At 43.8% G+C, this 17508-nt stretch overlaps 1 protein-coding gene across 1 annotated transcript in view; it reads right to left on the bottom strand.

The window, feature by feature from the left end:
- Nucleotides 1–856: 856 nt before the first annotated feature.
- adamts10 (ADAM metallopeptidase with thrombospondin type 1 motif, 10) overlaps nt 857–17508 on the bottom strand; it is a 57532-nt gene continuing 40880 nt past the window's right edge. Inside the window, exons 18-25 of the mRNA XM_077004286.1 lie at nt 11244–11324; nt 10956–11119; nt 8366–8492; nt 5164–5293; nt 4763–4970; nt 4361–4537; nt 4020–4179; nt 857–3447 (exon numbers count right to left, since the gene is read on the bottom strand). Coding sequence (XP_076860401.1) covers nt 3338–3447; nt 4020–4179; nt 4361–4537; nt 4763–4970; nt 5164–5293; nt 8366–8492; nt 10956–11119; nt 11244–11324 — 1157 coding nt within the window. The 3' untranslated portion in view covers nt 857–3337. The remainder of the gene's footprint in view (nt 3448–4019; nt 4180–4360; nt 4538–4762; nt 4971–5163; nt 5294–8365; nt 8493–10955; nt 11120–11243; nt 11325–17508) is intronic.

Here is a 17508-nt window from a genome sequence, read left to right as displayed (position 1 = left end):
GGTGGTGGAGAACACCACCTACTGGAACGTAGAGTGTCAGCAGTACAGTTAGGTACTGAACACCACCTACTGGAACGTAGAGTGTCAGCAGAACAGTTAGGTACTGAACACCACCTACTGGAACGTAGAGTGTCAGCAGTACAGTTAGGTGGTGGTGAACACCACCTACTGGAACGTAGAGTGTCAGCAGTACAGTTAGGTGGTGGAGAACACCACCTACTGGAACGTAGAGTGTCAGCAGTACAGTTAGGTACTGAACACCACCTACTGGAACGTAGAGTGTCAGCAGTACCGTTAGGTGGAGAACACCACCTACTGGAACGTAGAGTGTCAGCAGTACAGTTAGGTGGAGGAGGGGTAACAGTCCAGGGCTGTTTATCAGGGTTTGGGGCCCTTGTTTCCACTGGAGGGTGATGTTAATGCTACAGCACCCAAAGACATTTTAGACAATTATGTGTGTCCAACTTTGTCAACAACACTTTGGGAGACACTGTCCTGGTCCAGCATGACTGTGTCCACAAAAACACGGTTTGAGGAGGTTGGTGTCATAACCCTGACCTCAACCTCCACGTACACCTTTGGGATGAACTGGAACACTGTTTATGAGTCTGTAGTAGTCATCTAACATGCTTTATGACTTAATAGATTTTAGATACACATTCCCAACATCAACATTGTGGGCTGTAGCCACCAATGGGACATCCATCAAATTTGTGTAGGTCTTGCTGTTGAGTGTCCAAATACTTTTGGCCAAGTAGTGCACATTTAAATATGTAAATGTTAATGTCAAGTTCTTATACATAACAAGTGCTTGTCCTGAAGTTCAGGATGATGGGGAAAGACAGAACAGACTGTATTCCTATGTACACCATGCTCCGTGATTTTTATTTATTGTATAATTTCATTTTTAGTTGATCTAAATAAAATTCAGAGACAATAGGCAGATTCCATCAGATGCACATTACAGTACACAATGTTACTTCAAAGCTTAAAAAAATAAAAAAACCAATAAGAACAACCAATATTTTTGTTAAACATAAACTGGTTTGGCTGTGTCTACAATATAAATCACCACACTTCAAGTGTAACATGTTACATATAAAAAAAACATAGTTTAGAAACATTTCACAACAAAAATAACTTTCTTTTGAATCTAGCTAAACGTGATTAGGCTGTGTAGTGTTTCCCCCACAAAAGGTTAATCAATAACTCCCCTACGCTCAATCTTACTGCAGTTCATATTATCAGACAACTCTTGAGCTTAAAGGCAGAGTTAGCACCATTCTAAAGCACCATAGAGTGACCACTCAAACCCACCTTAACATAAAAAAACAGACACATACAAAACCCAAATGTTCTGCAGGACTTCAGAGAGAGCTTGGTACTGCTGATGACTCTGACGGAGTCCCGTAACTTCTTAAAGCATTTTTATACTGTCAAAAAACATTTAGGCTAGTTTTTCTGTTCATAGAAAAACCATGAAAATAGGCCGTTTTACCCGGCCGGCAGCATCTTAAAGACCCAAATCGTAACGATTGAGCACCACAACCATCACGAGGCCAGATCATGCTGGTCCCAGATCAGACTGGGCCACGCCCAGAGGCCATGCCCTCCTCCTTTTACCTGGACAGCACCTGCGTGCAGTTTCTGATCAGCCTGACTGCACAAGATTTGCTCTTAAAGATATGTTCCGGCATGCCTGCAGTGCATGCTGGGAATTCCCCAGCGACATTAACCGTGCTGAACTGGACTGAAATGAGATTAGCCACTACAAAGCGTTTGCTAGACTTCACGACTAAATGCAGAAGCCATTCCTACGAGTCACCTATTTGTGCAATTAGAAACAGGCTATACATTATTAGAAAAGAACAGATCATAACAACACATTTCATGAAGATCATCACACTTAGGAGAATAGGCAATATCTTCAAGGCTAAAATTATATATGATACTATATATGATAATAAAATCTCATTTAAAAGAGCAAATGAAAGAAACATTAAATAGTGTCCACATGTCAGATTTTGACATGAAAAGGCAGCACGGGCTCTCATCACAGACAGCAAAACTTCTCCAAGAACAGCCTACTGCTGTTACCCCACCGTGGGTAGTAACCCCCGCCTGCCCCGCACAGCTGGTACACAGCTGCCCTTACGACCTTGGATGTGTTTCATGAAGAGCTGGACATGTAACGGATGGGGAGAAGAAAGACGTTTGTGGTACCTGAAAACACGGAGAGACCCCAGACTCCCTTTACCTGGTGTCTTTGTTCGTCAATCTAGTCAGTGTGTGTTTGCGCCAACTTGCACTTGTGATCAATCCTGAACTGTACTGTCAATAGCACTGTCTCAATGTTACTGTGTATTATACAATATTTATAACGGTATTACGCAAATATAAGAATAATAATTACAATGATGGATACATGTTAACTAACTGCTAATGCATGTATGCTTCTCAAAAAGCTTACGTTATGTACAGGCTGTGTATGAAGCTGACCATGTTCTTATTAAAGGTGAGAGACTTTAATGTGATTTATTTTGAATGTTATTACCCATCCAGACAAACTGATGATGTGTACTGTGTTTAAACCCAATCTTCTCAGTTGGACTCTGATCTTAGAACAGGAAGCAGAAATGTTCTGTTCAGGAAGTGTGTACACAGGGCCTGCTGCATAGCCAAGGATGGGGTTCTGGTGCAGGGGAGAAGCTCTGATCTGTGCAGTGCAGTGTATCTCCAGTAGGGAGAGCCAAGGCATCGTGGTGTGCGGTAATAGCAAATCCAAGCCTAGCTCCATGCTAAGAAGAGCTTATGAAGAAAGGAAAAAGAGACAAGAAGAAAGGAGAGAGGGGAAAGAAGACAGGAGAAAGACTCAATATCTGAAAGAATGGGGCAGGGTGGGGAGGAGGGAGGGGGCGGGGCATGGCAGGGAGGGGTCAGGGAGGAGGGAGGGGGCGGGGCATGGCAGGGAGAGGCAGGGCAGGGAGGGGTCAGGGAGGAGGGAGGGGGCGGGGCATGGCAGGGAGAGGCAGGGCAGGGAGGGGTCAGGGAGGAGTGAGGGGGCGGGGCATGGCAGGGAGAGGCAGGGCAGGGAGAGGTCAGGGAGGAGTGAGGGGGCGGGGCATGGCAGGGAGAGGCAGGGCAGGGAGGGGTCAGGGAGGAGGGAGGGGGCGGGGCATGGCAGGGAGAGGCAGGGCAGGGAGGGGTCAGGGAGGAGGGAGGGGGCGGGGCATGGCAGGGAGAGGCAGGGCAGGGAGGGGTCAGGGAGGAGTGAGGGGGCGGGGCATGGCAGGGAGAGGCAGGGCAGGGAGGGGTCAGGGAGGAGGGAGAGTAGAGGTCAGTGTCCTTGGCAGGTCTTGCAGCACATCTGTCGGAAGTATGCGCGGCTGCAGAACTGGAACCTGAGCACCAGGGGGCAGTATGCCACTGTGTTCACATCTTTGCACTCTAGTGGGAATAAACCAAATGAATACAGTTAACAAAACAATTAACAAGACTGATTAATTATTAACAATTCACATAACATTCTAATTAATGTCCAGTGAATATGATGAAGCGTGACAGGGTTGTTAATGATTAATAACGCATAATGGATTAAACATTACAGCATTTCACCATAATCTGGGATACATCACTGAATATAGGTCCACACACACACACACACACACACACACACACACAGCCTGTACACTCACACTCACACACACACACACACACACACACACACACACACACACACACACACACACACACGGCCTGTACACTCACACACACACAAACACACACACACTCACACACACTCAACCTGTACACTCACACACACACACACACACACACACACACACACACACTCCTAATCCTATCGTGGAGTGAACCATGTGAGGTCCTGCCCTGACATCCCCGTTAACCTTCATGAGGGTTGATTCAGGACTGTTGTGATCGTTTTGAAGCAGTACACGACGTGGAACAGCACTGGTGAGCATCATCTCAGCATCTGCGTGTGGAATTGGACCTCTCACCCTCGGGGTTATCCGTGGGCCCGCTGACGTCACACTTGCTCCGACACTGCTGCATGGAGGCGGGTCGGTGTATGTACACACACTCGCTGGACGACTGGCCTGTGTGTGTCACACACTGCACCGGACGCGTCTGCTGCCCGACACCACACTTAGACGAGCACTAGGAGAGAACACACACACACACACACACACACACACACACACACACACACACACACACACACACACACACACACACACACACACACACACACACACACAGGTCGTGTCGAGGTGGTGCTCTGAACAGGCTCGAGCCCGGTTCTCACGGCCGGCCTGCCGGTTGAGGGAGGAGGTCTCACCTCGCTCCAGGGCCCGGAGATCCACTGCGGTGGGGGACAGTGCTGCAGGTTACAGCGCAGCCTGGTGGTGGGACGTCCCTGCTTAGGACACGCGGACTCCGACAGTGTCTCACCGTCCTCCCCACTACGACACAGCACCACCCTCTGCCTGTAGCCGGGACCACAGCTGGGGGAGCACTGTAGACAACAGGAAGAGGAGTGAGGGAGAGACATGGAGAGAGACAGTCAGGGAGAGACAGACACACAGAGGAGAGAGAGACAGACAAAGAGGACACATCATTTATTTTCATAACAAATCAGATCAATCTTTTTAGTTTGATCTATCATTGTCTTTATATAAATGTGTAAATTGCATGGGGGTGTGTACTAGGAGTGACCACCAGGGGGCAGGTGCGGACGTACCTCGGACCAGTCCAGCGCATGCCACTCGGGCGGACAGCTGCGGCTGTTGCAGGGCTCGGTGACGGGCGGGCGAGTGGCTGCCGCACACGCAGAGTCATCTTGAACTCTGACCTCTGTGGAGGAGATCCTCCTCTTACATAGCACCTCCCGTGCCTGTACGCCTCCACTGCAACTCCTGCTGCACTCTGACCACTCATTCACCCACCAGCTGAGAGATGGGAGAGAGAGGGAGAGAGAGAGGGAGGGAGAGAGAGAGAGAGAGAGTGTATGTGAGGACAGTGGACACACATACATACCTGCACACTCACACCCGTGTACTCACATTGGAGGATAGGGCACACACACACACACACACACACACACACACACACACACACACACACACACACACGTGTTCTCACGTGGGAGGGCAGGGTTCTGTGTTGCAGGGGTGTTTCTTCTCTTTAGGTTTGTTCTTCTTGTCACAGAAGTGGTTGTAGACCACAGAGTGGTCGGCTTGTTTCTTACACACTACCTGCTGGACCTGAACCCCTGGAACACACATCAGACACGTTACGATCCACAGCTCAGTAACGTTTGGAACACGTCAGACACATTTCAAATCAATAACACCCCAGACATGTTTCATATCAGTCATATATCAAACATGTTAGAAGCAGCTTGATGTGCTTAGAAGACAGAACTAAAATCTCTGTGTGGACTATAAGACCTTGTCTAAGGCCTGGAATATATATGTGCTTACATCCTTTAGGAGTGACAAAGGGAAAAAATAAATAAACAAATAATCTCTTGCACCCAGCTAGTGAATGAGCTCCTCACTGAGCACGTGAAGAACGCTCCTTACTGAGTACGTGAAGAACAGCTCCTCACTGAGCACGTGAAGAACAGCTCCTTACTGAGCACGTGAAGAACAGCTACTCACTGAGCACGTGAAGAACAGCTCCTCACTGAGCACGTGAAGAACGCTCCTTACTGAGTACGTGAAGAACAGCTCCTCACTGAGCACGTGAAGAACAGCTCCTCACTGAGCACGTGAAGAACAGCTCCTTACTGAGCACGTGAAGAACAGCTACTCACTGAGCACGTGAAGAACAGCTCCTTACTGAGTACGTGAAGAACGCTCCTTACTGAGTACGTGAAGAACAGCTCCTCACTGAGCACGTGAAGAACAGCTCCTTACTGAGTACGTGAAGAACAGCTCCTTACTGAGCACGTGAAGAACAGCTCCTTACTGAGCACGTGAAGAACAGCTCCTTACTGAGTACGTGAAGAACAGCTCCTTACTGAGCACGTGAAGAACAGCTCCTTACTGAGCACGTGAAGAACGCTCCTTACTGAGCACGTGAAGAACAGCTCCTTACTGAGCACGTGAAGAACAGCTCCTTACTGAGCACGTGAAGAACAGCTCCTTACTGAGCACGTGAAGAACAGCTCCTTACTGAGTACGTGAAGAACAGCTCCTTACTAAGCACGTGCAGAACAGCTCTTTACTGAGCATATGCAGAAACATCTCCTTGGCTGGCTGAGTTCCTCAGGAGGTCTCAGACAACAGCTGATAAAGGAAGTGAGGAATTCGTGCAGGGTTCATGCATAGCTGTTCTTCTCACTGGACACGGTGAGCTGACATTGAGACACTCGCTGCTTGAGCATCAGTGAGGCTGAGACAGTTTGAGTTGTGTCGCAAGACACAGAGAAAGTTCTCAGCTTTCCTAAACAAATTACCACCAATCACTCCTTATCCGAAACACTGTCTCAGATCATTATCTCTCACAGAGTGGACAGAGAGTGAGAGAGAGAGAGATAGAGAAACTTCAGAACATAGTATTCTGAACTGTCTCTCTCTCTCTCCCACCTTCCCTCTCTCTCTCTCTGTCATTGTTGTTTCAGCCTTTAAACAGTAAAACAGTCATCTCCTTCACATGCCACTGGAGGCTGTATCACTGGCTAACACATTATCCTATAACATAAGAGCATGAATGTTTTTTCAGATTGTCAGATCAGTCATCTAATGTGGTTTCACAGTATTTTATTTTTGTATGGTTTGCTCGTAACAACATTTCTGCATTTTTTTGGTGCATGAATGTGTGTATGTGTGTGTGTGTGTGTGTGTGTGTGTGTGTGTGTTCATGCAGTGGGATTCTAATCAGATTCAGCTGTGTCCTCTGTAAGTTTAAGCCATCCAAAATATTCTCCCCACACTTAGACCCTGTTTCCATTCTCCATCTCTTGTGTATGTGTGTGTGTGTCCATTTGTTTGTGCAGTATGTTTGTGCATGCACATGTGTGTGCGTTTGCTGTGTATGTCTGTGTGTATGTTTTTGTGCAGTGTGTGCATACATATGTATGTGTGCGTGTTTGTGCATTTGTCTGCATTTATGGAGGTGCATTTGTGCAGTGTGTTTGTGTGTGTGTGCATCCCTATGTGTGTTTGTGCAGTGTGCGTATGTGTGCAAACCTATGTGTGTTTGTGCAGTGTGTGTGTGCATGCCTCTGTGTGTGTTTGTGCAGTGTATGTGCATGCATATCTAAGTGTGTTTGTGCAGTGTGTGTGTGTGTGCATACCTAAGTGTGTGTTCGTGCAGTGTGTGTGCATGCAAATCTAAGTGTGTGTTTGTTCAGTGTGTGCATATCTAAGTGTGTGTTTGTGCAGTGTGTGCGTGCATACCTATGTGTGTTTGTGCATACCTAAGTGTGTGTTCGTGCAGTGTGTGTGCATGCACATCTAAGTGTGTGTTTGTGCAGTGTGTGCATATCTAAGTGTGTGTTTGTGTGTGTGTGCATACCTACATTTTTTAGCAGTGTGTGTGTGTGTGCATACCTATGTGTGTGTTTGTGCAGTGTGTGTGCATACCTATGGGTCTCAGCAGTGTGTGTGTGTGTGTGTGTGTGTGTGTACATACCTATGTGTGTGTTTGTACAGTGTGTGTGTGTGCGCATACCTACGTGTTTTAGCAGTACTGCACAAATACACATGTATTGTGATAGTGTTTGAGTATGTTTTTGTGCAAAATGATTGCATGTATATGTATGTGTGTGCAAGCTGTTTATGTGTTGTACGTTGTGTGTGTACATGCTGTTTATTTGTTTTATGTTTTGTGTGTGTACATGCTGTGTGTGTGTGTGTGCATACATGCTGTCTTTGTATACATGTTGTGTGTGTGTGTTTGTGTATACATGCTGTGTGTGTGTGTGTGTGTGTGTGTGTGTGTGTGTGTGTGTGTGTATACATACAGTGTGTTTGTGGGTGTATCAGTGGCGAACTGTACCTACTGGCCATGGTCCTTCACTACACAGAGCCAAATGAAAACATGTCTGTAGTATTAAAACACGTCCACACCACTGTTGTCGTCATTGCGTCTACTATGTGCAGCGTACTCTTTACTGGCTTGTGGTAGAATCTGAAGATGAGGTGTTGGTCGGCCTTTTCTTACAACATCCACTTTTTCATCTTGAAAATGGTGTTGTTAGCAATTCGATGACAATATCCTGCGATTCCATCATTTCTGCTTGTAAAACCTCATGGTAGTGCTGGCCAGGAGTTGCTAACTGTATGCTAAACTTAATGTTTGTGTGTGTGTGTGTGTGTGTGTGTGTCTCCTTCACCTCCTGCACATGTGGCGGAGCAGAGGCTCCAGGTGGTGTAATGCCAAGCGTAGCCACTCAGTGTGTCTCTGTTCACAGGGGGGTGGAAGCGGTAATGGACGCCTGGATTATCTTCTCTCACAAGCACCTACACAGACACACACACACACACACACACACACACATACACGCACATACACGCACGCACACACACACACACACAGACACACACACACACACACAGACACACAGACACACACACATACATACATGCGCACACACACGCACCCACACACACACACATATATGAGCAAACACACATTAGATATTACAGTTTTTTACGACTGCTAAAATGCGTTTGTCCAATCTGTAGTCACATTTTCAAAACTCTAAACACATTGAACACAACATCAGTCTGCAGTGGCTATACAATTAGTACAATTCATGTTGTTATGGCACAAAATGCTGTCATTTTACATGTTTCTATAATGTTTACATTTTCTGTACACACAAGGTTAACCAATAACAAAATTCTGGATCATTTTTGCCTTATTTACAATTGCTTGCACACAGAATGTCAAAAATGAAAACCTAAGGTTCAAAACCTTAAATACTGTATAAAATGCAAAGTTCTGCAAAGACAAAGGCAGCTGAAAAGCTATTACTGTAATTCATATTTTTTGCACATATAGATCAATGAAATAAAATGAAGTACAGTAATGTCCCGGGTCAGAGAGGAGCAAATATAACAATTTGTCCTGCAATCTCAAGTGCTGATTTGGTCCTTCACAAATTCCAGATTGGTCCCTATAACAGTGTCCGAGTTCGTTTTTGAATGAACTCTTCCAGAGGCAGAAAGGGAACAGGTGGGAGGAAACACGAGGACATTTGTGATGGGACAATGTAGCATTTTGTCATTCTCATGTCATCACAAACTGGTTTATAGACCACCCAAGAGTGATGTCCCTTTTCCTCCCACCCTACTCGCCTTTCCTCAACCCCACTAAGGAACGTTTTCAGTCTGGAGGTGGAAGGTGTATGATCATCGGCCCCATGACCAAATGTCCCTCCTGGATGCAATGGATCCCGGCTGCAGAGACATTTCAGCTGAAGACTGCCAGGGGTGAATAAGGCATACCAAGCTTTTCTATCCCAGGTGCATGGCAAGGGCCAACATCAGATGTGATGAGGATGAAAACATGTGGCTAACTGCTGAAGACCATTTAGATTACATGTAACAAGACTGTTCAGTTTTTTCCCCCTTGTGTGACTTTTTTTGTATGTGTATTACTGTATTACACATATGGGACCATGGCTAATTATGTTTACAATTACGGTAATTAGTTTTTGGGTTAGGCCACAATTTACAGTAATGTCCATAATACAGTAAAATATAACCTTTACTGCAAAACTGTTACTGACTCCTTTTTTGTCTAATCTACATTCCATATAGTACATGTAGTATAGTATAGTAATAGTAAATATCACTCATTGTGTAGACAGTATGTTGCCAAAAATGCACACATTTGAAAAAAAAGTCCAAATGAAGCGGATTACAGTAAAAATTAACTGACTAAGAAAACAACAGATGTTACTGTAAAATGCTGCTGGGAGAGAGTAAAATATTACATGTAATACTGTTTCTGTATTGCCATCAAATGTTAGATTTTTTTACGGTGGTTGTGCAGTGATTGACTATGTTCATCTTGAATAGAGAATCTGTGCTAGTGTTTGAAAGAATGATTGGATACTGAACCAGGTTTGCTGTGTTTTAACAAAGTCGGTGTATAAAGAGAAAACTTCACAACTGCGTTTTGAAATGCAGAGTTGGCATTTAGTTAAGAAAATGCGCTTTTGAACAGGATATTAACTATTTGGCTATTTGTGTGAGGTAAATGTGTTATTGTGTTTAGAGTTTTGAAAATGTATCACAAGTATTGGGAAACACATGTTAGCAGTCGTCAAAAACTGTAAGATTGTAATTATTTGTAATAAATGTTTAATATTTATAATTTAATATTGATAATGTATTTAATTTATTCTCATCATCAGTGATCCACCTGCTGTCTGGATAAACACAAGATCGGTAACAGCAGCACAACTGCTGACAGTGATCTGTGTTTTCCGCCGTGGTGGTACTAGTGTAAAAACTGGGAAAATGCACCAAAGAAGCCTGACAGGAACCAGTTCCTAACGTAGTGCACAGTGCTGCGTGTGTTTAAGTCGAACTCTAAAACTACACCTGCCCAGTGTACAACACTGTAAGAGCTTCAATGAGGCCACCATGACTGCACATTGTCAAAGAAAACAATGTTTAAAAAGTTCAGTCTTGAGGTGGTGTACGCCCTTAAATATACCTGTCACACTTATGTTCATTATTAGTTAATTATTGTATTTTTCCAAGCTTATAATTACATTAATTTTTTTTGGTCCTGCCTCATTGGCAGACCTTTACGGAGTCATGCTCCATTATCACACTGTATCAAAGTCGTGTCAGTTACAAGGGTTGTTCAACAAACAGACTTTGAACATGACAGCAACACCCCTAAGAAACGTAGTGGCTACGTCATCCAGTAAACAGACTCGGTCTCATAGATGTTGGGGCCATTACCATGACGACAAGGGATATGTTGGTGGGGCCCAGGGCCTCGAGGGTCTCCGGTTCATCGACGGGACGACGGTAATGGAAAGTTGTCCCCGCGATATCGAAACGGCGTGGCGTGTCGATGGTTAGCTTCCCGTTGATGAAGTACTGGTCACTTTTGCCCTTCAGCACTGTGATGAACGACATTAACACAATCTCTTCAGATGAACTAACGATAATGCTAGCAACAAGCGATCATGCAGATTATATATTAAAAATCTGTTGAGTCAAACAACAAAACCTTTCTTTCCTCACCCAAATAATTAAGAGAGACGTTGAGTTCGTGAATATGTATGAACACAGATCCTTTAGGAATTCTAATTACCTCTTCGTAACCTAAGAATACAAAGACACATGCATACCCAAACACATTCAAATATCTCATTTGCATGAACACGATGCAATAATAAAAACAATATATACAATATAAAGCTCAAAGCACTCAATTGTACACTGCTACAGAATATGGTCATATGTGCTTGTCCTCATCCAGGGTGTGTAAGCCATGCACACACACAGATATATGCACCCAAGGCTACTAAGATTAAAACCATTGCTTGTGGTTGTAACCAGAGGAATTTATCGTTTGCAGCTATAACTACATGATATTTAAAACCTGTAATGGTCCGTGTATACGTCTAAAGAGCAACCAGTGTCCTGAACAAACCATTTGAACAGTTTTATTAATCATTAATCACCTCTGCATCCAGGGAACTCAACCAGTTCTTAATAACAATAAGATTTTGTAGCGAGAACACATACACACACACACACATACACACACACACACACACACAGAAACAAGGAGGTTTATTCATGGCCCGAGTGGCGGAAGAGTGCAGTGATTGGAGTTGTCTCAGCAGGGTTGCTCTGGTTAGCAGTAAGAGAGATTTGAGATTCCTGCTGAATTCCTGGGCAGCGTCTCCACAGCTGAGCTTGGACTCGTCTGAGGTCAGACCGCACCGGCCCACTCTCCACCACAGACCTGCAAATAACTCCACCAGCTCCCAAACCAGACCTCCACTGAAGTGAAAGAGACAAGGCAACATTTGGGCCCAGGTCCCAGCACCACGGTGGAGGTCTGAGAGGGACCTGAGAGGGGTCTGGATGAGGTTGTGTCTTTCTGGTAGATAGGAGGAGAAGGTGGAGATGTTTATGCTAGCAGACAAGAAGTTGTGTAGAGAAACACTACTCAAAGAAGAGAGAAACTCTACTCAAAGAAGGAGGGAGAGAGAGAGTAGGAGAGAGAGAGAAATATGAGAAAGAGGGGACAGAGATGGTGAGAAGAAATGGCAGAGAATGTAAGAAACAAATACTTCAGTAACACACAACTCATAGTTAGTGTGTTCAGTAACACACACCTCATAGTCACAGTGTGTTTTCAGTAACACATACCCCCTAATCAGTGTTTTCAGTAACACACAACTCATAATCAGTGTGTGTTCAGTAACACACCTCCTAATCAGTGTTTGTGTTCAGTAACACCCCTGCTAATCAGTGTGTGTTCAGTAACACACACCTCCTAATCAGTGTTTGTGTTCAGTAACACACATCTCCTAATCAGTGTTTGTGTTCAGTAACACCTCCTAATCAGTGTGTTTTCAGTAACATACACCTCATAATCACAGTGTGTTTTCAGTAACACACACCTCATAATCACAGTGTGTGTTCAGTAACACACACCTCATAGTGTGTGTTCAGCAGGGGTGGAAAGAAACGAATTACGTTTACTCACGTTACTGTAATTGAGTACTTTTTATGAGTAACTTGTAATTTTCTCTTTCAAAAACTGAGAGAAAAAAAACTTTTACTCGAGTAAATTTTGACCTAAGTAGTTTTACTTTGCTACATTTGAACCCCCTCACGTTACTGAGTAAAAAAATATTGATGGTGAAAAATTTAATGTGGGCTGAGTCCCGGAACTGAAAGTCAATTGCGTTGTCAGGGCTGGCTCAGCTGCCGCTCCTCCTAAAAACACTAGAGGCACCCGAGTCAGTCCTAGACTCTCCAGGCTCAATCAGCAGTGATCCGTTTTAGCTGTCTCGGCTTCTATGGCTCTATGGCTTTAGTTGTCTCGCGTCTAGTTTTCTCAGCGTCTTTTCTGTTGCATTTTTCTCCCCCGTGTTTGCAGTCGAGTTTATTTTCTCGCATTGAGTTTTCTCCGCGTCTTTTCTGATGCATTTTACTCCCGTGTTTGCGGTCGAGTTTATTTTCTCACGTTGAGTTTTCTCCGCGTCTTTTCTGTTGCATTTTTCTTCCGTGTGTTTATCTTCAAGTTTATCTTCTACGTGTTGAGTTTATTCCGCGTCTCGTGTAATTGGTTTTGCTGCTTTTGTGTGTGTGTGTGTATGTATGTGTGTGTGTGTGTGTGTGTGTGGACGCACCCGCACATTTTGCTCTTTGCGTTTTGTCGGCACTTGGGTCTACTACTTTCTTGGTTTTGACGCGGTGTGTACTTGTTGGTACACCCGACGTTACATGCGTGGCACTTTATGTATGGTACAGGTTGCGGTTGTCCTTGTGCTGTGAGGAAGTATGTTCCTGAGCCCAGCTGATCTTTTGCAAGTGTGGATGTGAACTTAAATATGCTTAGAAATCAATTAAAACAACTTGTGCCGAATTTGATTCATAACTCATCCTTTTTATTTACTCGAGAAAATTTTGAGATGGGTAATTTAACTTTTACTCTAAGTAGAATTTAGGCAAAGTAAAGATACTTTTACTCAATTACAATTTTTCAGTACTCTTTCCACCTCTGGTGTTCAGTAACACACACCTCATAATTAGTGTGTGTTCAGCCCAGAATAAACCCATCAGGCTAGTTCCAGCACCAAACACCACCTGCTCCATCCATCCTGGACCTACCAATGACGCAGAAGACCACCTACACCACCTACACCACACAACACCACGTACACCACACCACACCACCTACACACTCCAGCTGCTGTTCATCCGGGTCTCCCCTACAGACGACTGTTAACAGACGGGGATGATGCACTGTGGCCCAACCATCCTTCTGTGATCAGTCTCAATGCATCAGCCTGATTATAGTGGATTAAACTGCATCAGACTGAAGATAGTGGATTTAGAAAAAGTACACACTAATCTTTATGCCAAAATAAAATTATATAGATATGATTAAACAAACATTCACTAAAGCCACATCTCTAATCTACTTCTGACACAAATCTGTCAATGTAGTACAGGCAGGAGATCAGAGAGATTAGCAGAACAGAGAAGCATGCTAGTGATGGCAAATGTTAGCTCAGTGCTAGCTACATCAGAATTTTAAATATTGCTAAACTCAGTGTTGTATAAAGTATTAGAGACCCATACTTGAGTAAAAGTACAAGTACTCTATCAAAAAACTGACTTGAGTAGAAGTTGAAGTGTTCTTTAAAAACTTTACTTAAGTAGAAGTACAGAAGTATTCAGCATTTTTTGTACTTAAGTATTGCAAGTAGTTTATTCTAAAATGTATTACTCAAGTACTGAAAGTAAAAAGTACAAGTATTGTGTTTTGAATTAATTAAAGAAAGCCGTCAGAGTTTCCACAAACACTGTATGTTCTGTCTGTACAAACAAGTAGCAACTTAAAAAACTGGGCTTAACACTTCGTACACAAAAAACAGATAACCTATGTCCCGCTACGTCATAGGTTTGACACAGGAGTACAAGTTCGCCTTAATTTAGCTGAGAAAACGAGTTGTATTTTGGACGTAAAATCCGTTCGTCGGATTCTAAGGGTGAGCCTACTGCCCTGCGTTTACCCCCAATAAATGCCCTTACCCTATAAAAACACTACACTATAAAAATGGGCACACGATTAGTCATCATGAAAAGAGATACGGCTTACTGTTGCTAAAAACACAACATCGCCTTTATGAGTGTCAGCTAATGTTAAGTGAATACTGCAGCACGTCATGAACATAATTAGGTTAGTTAGCGAAGATATATTCTGTGCGTTATATTTATAACTTACATTGATGTGTTTCTTCAAGTTCGAAGGTGAATTTTTGAAGGCCAATATTTCACCCTCTTTAGGGAGGCAGAGATGGCACTTCATCCTATAGGAATTTACTTTCAATCCACCAACCGCAAACACTGTCTCTAGGTAGGGCCAGGGTGGTCTCCTTTCTCACCCTCACCGCCATGATCACTTGATGTTGAAGGTGTGGATATTAAAACACCAACAAAAGCTTACTATGCAGCACTTACTGTATGCTGCTCTTCTGCTGTTACCAAACACGGTACCATCTTTTAATGAGATAAAAAGCAAATAATTTGGAATAATTTCGAGTATATGTGTAGGCCAAGTCATCCACCTGTCAATTGGACCCCCTTCCTACAGTACTCATCAAAGCTTGTATCCCTTCTCTGATTCCTCTAATCTCTAACATAATTCATTCTTCTCTTATGACTGGAACGGTTCCTCCTTCCCTCAAATCCGCTGTAATAACCCCAATACTCAAAAAACCTGGTGCCGACCCAACTAACTTCAATAACTTACGTCCTATCTCAAATCTTCCTTTCATATCCAAAATTCTGGAAAAAACTGTAGCTGCTTAACTTCACTCCCACCTAACTTATAATAACTTGTATGAACAGTTCCAGTCTGGTTTCCGCCCTCTTCATAGTGTAGAGACAGCTCTTCTTAAAATTACTAACGACCTCCTTATGGCAGCTGATTCTGGACTAGTTACCATTCTCATCCTTCTCAACCTGAGTGCGGCCTTTGATACCATTTGTCACACCACCCTTCTCAATAGGCTATATTCCATCGGTTTACGTCACATCGTACTCAAATGGTTTAAATCTTACCTCTCGGGCCGCACTCAGGTCATCCAGGTTAAATCATACATATCCCAGCCTTCCTCTGTTACGTCAGGTGTGCCCCAGGGCTCTGTCCTGGGCCCCCTTCTTTTCATTATCTACCTCCTTCCCCTTGGCAATATCTTCCGTAAATATAATATCAGTTTTCATTGCTATGCGGATGACACCCAGCTCTACATCTCCAGTAAACCGTCCCCCAGCCTCCAGACTTCCACCCTCACAGACTGCTTAGCAGAAATAAAATCCTGGTTTACTACAAATTTCCTTAAACTAAACAGTGATAAAACTGAGGTTCTTCTCATAGGTACAAAAGCATAACTATCCAAAGTTAACAGTTTTTCCTTAATCATCGATAACTGTTCAGTTTCCCCTTCCCCTCAGGTTAAGAGTCTGGGTGTCATTCTCGACAGCACTCTATCATTTCAATCACACATCAATAACATAACCCGGTCTGCTTATTTCCACCTTCGTAATATTAACCGCCTCCACCCCTCGCTTACCCCCCATACCACTGCCATTCTTATTAATAGTCTTGTCACTTCCCGTCTGGACTACTGCAACTCTCTTCTCTCCGGCCTCCCCAACAAATCCCTCCATAAAATCCAACTAGTCCAGAATGCAGCTGCCCAAATTATCACCAGAACCCCCTCCACGCACCACATCACTCCTGTTTTACAACAGCTACACTGGTTACCCATCAAGTTCCGCTCAGATTACAAAATTCTTCTGCTTACATTTAAGGTCATCCACAATCTTTCTCCTTCATATCTGTCAGATATACTTCAAGTCACCACTCCTTCCCGTACTCTCAGATCCTCTTCTTCCATACAGTTAACTGTACCCTCTGCTCGTCTTGTCACTATGGGGAGCAGAGCATTCAGCCGCTCTGCTCCCCGACTCTGGAACTCACTACCACCTGCACTCCGGAATACAAACTCACTCACAGAATTTAAATCCAGACTCAAAACTCATCTGTTTAAAATTGCATTTTCTTCATAAAACTTCCTCTGTCTTGATTGGAATATTTTATTTAATTTAGTTTTATCTTTAATGTTTATTTCCTCTAATTTTATGATTGTCTTTTATTGTACGGTGTCCTTGGGTGCTAGAAAGGCGCCATTAAATAAAATGCATTATTATTATTATTATTATTTGTATAAATATGTAAATTAAGCTGAAGGTGCTAGAAAATACTGAAAATTGACCTTCAAAGTGCCCGCACAAAAATCGAGAGGTGCACTACTTCGCGACGCGACCGCGTGCGTGGCCAACGCGCATGGGCGGAGCCACCGCGATTGCATCATTTTGCCGCATGGACCCTTGCGGCAGTCATGACGTGTCAAGTGAACCTAGATTACGAAGCTCAAGTGTTCAGTGAAGGCAGCAGCAGAGTTAACGAGACGCGAACGGAGCATGCGCAGTTTTCTCATATGACAGCCTGATCGCTTGACCCGGTGACAGCGCCAGCTAACATGTTTATATTGTAACGAGTAACTATACAGCACGTAAAAAATGTATCGGAGTAAAAGTATTAAACTGATGGAAAATATGTAGTGAAGTAAAAGTGGAAGTAGGAGAAAAAAAAATACTCCAGTAAAGTACAGATACAGCATTTTAGTACTTAAGTACAGTAGTGAAGTAGTTCTACTTCGTTACTATACAACTCTGGCCTATCTGGTAGTAA

The sequence above is a fragment of the Brachyhypopomus gauderio genome, chromosome 4 (assembly GCF_052324685.1).
Source record: "Brachyhypopomus gauderio isolate BG-103 chromosome 4, BGAUD_0.2, whole genome shotgun sequence".
Classification (NCBI taxonomy): domain Eukaryota; kingdom Metazoa; phylum Chordata; class Actinopteri; order Gymnotiformes; family Hypopomidae; genus Brachyhypopomus; species Brachyhypopomus gauderio.
The sequence above is the reverse complement of the archived record's forward strand: the minus strand, read 5'-3'. Positions and strand labels throughout refer to the sequence as shown.